The 6836-nt window shown below is 40.4% G+C and overlaps 1 protein-coding gene across 2 annotated transcripts in view; it reads left to right on the forward strand.

Moving 5' to 3' along the window:
- Positions 1–6836, forward strand: part of Usp33 (ubiquitin specific peptidase 33) — a 63634-nt gene that overhangs the window by 35267 nt on the left and 21531 nt on the right. Inside the window, exons 12-15 of one of the 2 annotated variants that reach the window (XM_008848645.3) lie at positions 2543–2655; positions 4289–4461; positions 4554–4648; positions 5288–5321. In XM_008848645.3, coding sequence (XP_008846867.1) covers positions 2543–2655; positions 4289–4461; positions 4554–4648; positions 5288–5321 — 415 coding nt within the window. The remainder of the gene's footprint in view (positions 1–2542; positions 2656–4288; positions 4462–4553; positions 4649–5287; positions 5322–6836) is intronic. The other variant, XM_008848646.3, reaches the window with a different exon arrangement.

Here is a 6836-nt window from a genome sequence, read left to right on the forward strand (position 1 = left end):
CACACTTTAAACAAAAAGGTCATCTATAAAAGAACTAAAAATTGGGGCTGGAGAGATGGCTCCGTGGTTAAGAGCACTGACTACTCTTGCAGAGGACCTGGGTTTGATTCCCAGCACCCACATGGTGGCTATGAACTGTCCTTAACTCCAGTTCAAGGGGAATCTGACTCCCTCTTCTGACTTCCGTGGCATTGCACAACACAGATGCACTTACATACATGCAGGCAATACACTCATGCACATAAAATAAAAATAATAAAATATTAAAATAAAAAAACTAAAATTTTTTTTGGCAAAGGACGTTGTTAAGGATAAGATTGTCAACTTGTAAATATTTTTTCCCAAAGAGCCTGTATCGACAAGTACATACAGTAATAGAACCTTGCTTTGAAGAGAGCCTTATTTGGAAGCAAAAACAAGTGCAGTTGTGCTGGATAGCTTTAGTGTCAACTTGACACATCTGGGTTGAGGGAGCCTCAATTGGGGAATTGCCTCCATTGGACTGGCCTGTGGCCATGTCTGAAGGGCATCTTCTTGATGAGTGATGTGGGAGGGCCCAGCTCACTCTGGGTGGTGCCACCCCTGGGCAGGTGGGCCTGTGTTGCATAAGAAAGCAGGCTGAGCAGGGGCCAGGGGAGCAAGCCAGTAAGCAGCATTCCTCCATGGCCTGTGCTCCCAGCTCCTGCCTCCAGGTTCCTGCCCTGAGTTCCTACCTAGGGCTCCCTGATGAGCTGTGACCTGGGATATGTAAGCTAAATAAACCCTTTCCTCCCCAAGTTGGTAGTGGTCAGACTGTTATGTCACAGCAATAGAGAACAAACTAGGACAGCAGTCATAATTGCTCTGAAGTGAAACGTGGAGCCTGGACCCTTAGCTCTCCATCCTGCCCTTACTAACTTCACTCCCATCTTCCTTTGACCTGCTGAACTTAAATATCCCAGTGATGAGGCTAATTCTTCATTTTGCATATGGAAAAATGTTTAGAATATTATGCCAATTCAGATTCTTTTCATTTTTCTGTATGTACATTTACGTGGCCAAAAATACTTTAAAACCAGCTTAAGCCCAATCTGATTTGACTGTCTGTTTAAAGTAATGGTCTTGAGATGTATTTTGGAAATTTTTCTACAGTATAGAGATTAAAATTTTTTGATTCATTTTTTTAAAATTGTATGTGTATGAATGTTTTGCCTGCATATATGTAAGGGCAGCTGTGTCTACAAGCCTGTGGAGGCCAGAAGAGGGTAACAGATCTGGAATTGGGGTTCCCAATGGTTGTTAACCACCATGTAGGTATTGGGAAACAAAGCTGGGTCCTCTGCAAGAGCAGTCAGAGTGCTCTCAACTGCTGAGCCATGTCTCCAGCCCCGTAAAAAATTTTAAGTTGCATTTATTTACTTATTTGCATGTGTGCATGGATACACATGCTATAGCATGTTTGTGGAGGTCAGAGGGCGTTGGCTCTCTCCTTCCACCATGTGGGTCCTGGGGATCAAACTCAGGCCTGGCAGCAAACATCTCTACCTGCTGAGCCATTTTGCTGGCTGAGTGTAGTAATTTTTGCTATTAAAAGATTCTCGAGGGATGGGTGTTTCATTGGTTATAAGCACCTGCAGCTCTTGCAAGAGAACTATAGTTTGATTCCCAGCACCCATGTCAGGTGGCTTTCAGCTGCCAGTAATTTCCAACTCCAGGGGATCTGATGCTTTCTTGTGACACCGCCCCCAGACATGCACATAAATAAAAATAAACTATTTTTTAAAATAATTGTAGAGAAAGCAAGGTGTGGTGTCCCTGACCCCAGTGTAGTAGGAGATAGAGGCAGGAAGATTGGGAGTTCAAGCCAGTCTCCATTGTATGGTGAGTTGGAGGCCATCATAGACTACAGAGATTTCTGTCTCAAAAACAAAAACCCAGGCTGGATGTGGTGGTGCATGCCTTTAATCTCAGAACTTGGGAGGCAGAAGCAGGTTATATTAGTTACTTTTCTGTTGCTATTATAGAAACACTGACCAAAGCAACTTATAGAAGGAAAAATTTATTTGAGCTTACAGTTCCAAGAGGCAAGAGTCCATCGTGGCTGGGAGGCATGGCCACAAAGGTGGCTGGCAGAGGAGCAGAAGCTAGGCTCTACATCTTCAAGCAGGCAGAGGAAACAAGAGACCAACTGGAGATCTGGCAAGGCTTAAGAACTCTCTAAGTCTGTTCCCTGTGACATGCTTCTTCCAGCATGGCCACACCTTCTAAGACCTCCCGAAACAGTGCCACCAACTGGGGACAAAATGTCCAAATACTTGTGGGACATTTTCATTTAAACCATCACACAGGGAAATCTCTGTGAGTTTGATGCCAGCTTGATCTACATAGCAAGTTCTAGGCCTTCTGGGGTTATAGGGAGACTCTGTCTCAAACAACAACAAAACAAAAGAAGAAAAAAAAAAAAGAAAACCAAAAACTCCAGAGAATGTAAAAAAGATTTGAGAGAAAAATATTCAAGAAACTAGCTTGATTCTTTTTAATATTGTTTGTCTTTTAATCCTAGCTCAGCCTACCTCTCCTAAAAGAAGAAAGCAGCATAAGAAGTACAGAAGTGTTATTTCAGACATATTTGATGGAACCATCATTAGTTCAGTGCAGTGTCTGACCTGCGATAGGGTGAGTATGGGGGAACATCATAAATCTACAGAAAATTGCTGTTAAATGTCATTTAAAGCCTGAAGGGACATGAAAATTTTAATGGCATGCTACTACTGCAGATCATGTGTATGATCATGTGTATGTGTATAAATTGGTTTTGGAACTAATAGCAACATCCTTATTAAAGGATGGTAGAGTCTTCATCTATTTTGGGTCCATAGAAAGGTGAGAAGTTGCTTAGCAACAAGAATTGTTAACACATGGGTATTCTCCCAAGGCTACTGAAATTAGTGTGCTGGGAGTCTGTTGCTTTTCACAAACAAAAGATAGTAGATACATCGCTTATATTTGGTTGTGGCTTCTGTGTTTTCCTTGACACAGGTGCTCCAGGAAAAAAATAATGTCAAATTCATAGTCAGTAGCAAGGAAAACCAGCCAAACACAAACCCTGATACGAGGCCTTGTGTCAGGTATAAATTAAAATTATCATGACATTTTTTAATTATTACCTAAATCCTTAAAAATTCCATAGCTTTTCTTAAGAATGATTTTACTTTAGTGCAGAAATAAAAAGTCAATTAATTTAAATAATGTCTCAGAGTCAGGCGTGGTAGCGTATGCCTTTAGTCCAGCGCTCAAGAGGCAGAGGCAGGCGGATCTCTGTGAGTTCCAGATCAGCCTGGTCTACATAATGAATTCCAGGCCAGCTGGGACTATAGGGAGACACTGTCTCCAAAAGACCAAAAAAAAAAAAAAGAATAAAAAAAAAGCATTTGCAGAAACAAGAAAACTAAATTTTTAGTTAATATTGTTAAGTCAAACAGAAGGGCATTCAGTGGGTCATTTTAAAATAGGATGTGTATTATCCATAAATGTTTTATTCTACACTGTTATGTATAACATTGTAGTAAAGAACAGACTGCATGTGACAGATAGTAAGATTATGATACCTAAGACATTGTAGTCATCTTAGTCTGTGTTAAATATTCTAGATGGGCCGGGCGTGGTGGTACACGCCTTTAATCCCAGCACTTGGGGAGGCAGAGGCAGGCAGATCTCTGTGAGTTCAAGGCCAGCCTGGTCTACCTAGTGAGTTCCAGGACAGCTGGGGCTACAGGGAGACCCTGTCTCAAAAAGATAAAAAAAAAAATTCTCCATGGATCCCCAGAAACACTGCATTTCCCAATATGTACCTCCACTTTAGGTGAGGGTGATGCGAGGTTTGGCACCCCCCCCCCCTTTTAAATGACTTTTAAAAACTATCATTTTACAATCCCATGGCTGAAATGAGGGAATTACTTGAGTACCAGAGTTTGAAACCAGCCTGGAAAACATAATACATAATGAGACCCAGTCCATGAACCAAGCTACCATGGCTAGGTGGCTAGATTCATTGCTTCTAAGTGCTGTAACATGTCTAACTCACGGAAATGCTAGTGCTTATATGTGGATTAAACTTGAAATGGTACCTGGTACAAAGCAAGTGGGGCTTTTTTTTTTTTTTTTTTTTTTTTGTATTATTATGAAAGCGGTTTGTTTCTTATTTTGTATTTGCTTATTGTAACTTGCTTGGATCTTTAGAAAAATCAATCTTGTAAATATTTGTGTTGGATTATTTTCATCCCATTTTGAAAACAAAAAACAATTTTAGGTGTCTGTAACCCTCGAGACCTTTCAAGATCTGTCCTTGCCAATTCCTGGCAAGGAAGACCTTGCTAAGCTGCATTCTTCAAGTCATCCAACTTCTATAGTCAAAGCAGGATCATGTGGCGAAGCGTATGCTCCACAGGGGTGGATAGCCTTTTTCATGGAGTATGTGAAGAGGTAGGCACTCTCCTTGTTCTGACTTTCTTGACACTGCTGCTTCTGCTGTGCTGGCAGAACACTTCTTCTTTCTTCTGTCGATGATGTTTCAGGTTTGTTGTCTCATGTGTCCCTAGCTGGTTTTGGGGTCCAGTAGTAACCTTGCAAGATTGTCTTGCTGCCTTCTTCGCCAGAGACGAACTGAAAGGTAAGAAATATTAATCATACTTATGACTGACTGTTGGGGCAGTTTAAATAGTACTTGCTTGCTGGGTATGATGGCACCTGCCTTTTGTCCCAGCACTTGAGAGGCAGAGGCAGGCAAATCTCTGTGAGTTCGAGGCCAGCCTGGTCTACATAGTGAGTTCCAGGTCTGCTGGAGCTACAGGGAGACCTTGTCTAAAAAAGACAAAAAAAAAAAATTACAAAAAGTCATATCCTGAAGGAATTCATATAGATTCCTATAGTACAACATGACACGTTTTGTTCTATGATTCAAAGAAGGAAAACCTCAGCAAAGATAATGAATGGTCTTCCAGTGTACCTTGAATTGTCTTTATGTCTTCCATTTCATTGAAAATTCTACACTCTTGTGTGTCCAGCATCTAGCTTGGAAATATGACAAGGTATCAGTGAATTTTCTTCTGTAAATAAATTAGTTACTTGAGTTAGTCTTTCAAGATTGAAAGTTGAGATGATGATGAATGTTGTGGGGAAAATAAACAGGAGCTGAGACTGTTTCATTGTGCTGTGAAGTCAGCATTGGGCAAATCAGAGACTTGCAGAACCAGAAGAAAAGAATGTGCTGTCAATTTGAGATGAATGACTAGGTCTGTTCTGTTTGTAGGTGACAATATGTACAGTTGTGAAAAATGCAAAAAGTAAGTAAACTGACATTTCATTTAATATTTTTTATTTTTCTTGGTTATTTGAACTGGGAATATGGAGTTACCTTTGATACTGTTTGGAAATTACAGGCCAGAAAACCTCCTCCCAGTAATAACAGACTCGTTGTTGTTGTTATTGTTTTGTTTTCTTTTTGTTTTTGGTTTTTTTGAGACAGGGTCTCCCTATATCCCCAGCTGGCCTGAACTCGCCATGTAGACCAGGCTGGCCTTGAACTCACGGAGATCTACCTGCCTCTAGGCATGCGCCACCATGCCTGATTTGGATTGACACTGAAGGATGCAGATCTGTGGAACATCAGAGGAGTTACCCCAGCTTTGGCATTACTTGTCCTCATGATGGTGGAACAGGGCGGTTAGGCCTGGTTCTGTTTACATTTACTACCAGCTCCCTTTTCCTCCATTTTCCTGTAATAATTTCTGAATTTTAAAAACCTCTTGGTAGCCCAGACATGGTGGCACACAGTTTTAATTCTAGCACTGGGGAGGCAGAGACAGGTGGATTTCTATGAGTTCAGTGCCAGCCTGGTCTATGCACTAGTTCCAGCTGACTAACCAGGCCTGCATAGTGAGTCTGTCTTTAAAAAAAAAAAAAAAAAGAAAAAATGGTTTCAAACAAGGTGCAATGGTACATACTTGTAATCCCAGCACCGAGGAGGATTATGAATTTGAGCCCAGTCTGGGCTACACAGCAAGACCCTGTCTGTCTCCAAAGCAAAATAAACAAAAAGAATAAAATTTTAATGTTTTAATACATGAACCTGTTAGGTTGGGATTTTGCTTCATGCAAGTTTTTTTTTTTAAGTTTTTAGAAGAAGCATTTCATTACAGCTTTAACATACTCAATAACAGTTTCCAGAGCAAAGATACATCTCTTTCAAAAGTGACTATAAAATTTTTAGGTTTGCTGTTGAATTAATACAGTTATCAGTTATTGAACTCAGTATAAGCCCTGTAAGACATAAAATTGAATGAGTTTTTAACCTTTAAAAAGATCTCCATTTCATTTTAAAATATACTGTTTCTTACAGTATATTACTACTAACGCTGAGATATTAGTGCATGCATCTCTAATCTGCATGTGTCTGATTATTACTAGTCATAATCAGTTGCACCCAGATCCTTGGCACCTGTGTATGTCTATAAAGTCATTGGGTAGATTTCAATGGTAATGTTTATCACCTCTACTGATTAACCTGGCGTAACTTTTTATGCTTCCTCCTCAAATATAATATGTTTTTAAAAATTTGTTGATTTTTTTTTTGGTGTGTAAATCACAGAGAACATCCCAAACCATCTTATTCAACTATACACTCACTTCCCAGATGGCACCCTCCTATAGCCTCCCTCCACTGATGAGAGCCCTTATACTCTGATATCCCTGCTACTGTCTGCTGTGTTGTCGGCACCCCTAGCCATTCCCCACTACTTGCCCTTCTGGTAAATCTAGTTAGCCTATCTAGAGGTCTTTGTTTTAGGAGGGTCAGTATT

Source organism: Nannospalax galili, unplaced genomic scaffold, assembly GCF_000622305.1.
Source record: "Nannospalax galili isolate Female #2095 unplaced genomic scaffold, S.galili_v1.0 scaffold1124, whole genome shotgun sequence".
Classification (NCBI taxonomy): Eukaryota; Metazoa; Chordata; class Mammalia; order Rodentia; family Spalacidae; genus Nannospalax; species Nannospalax galili.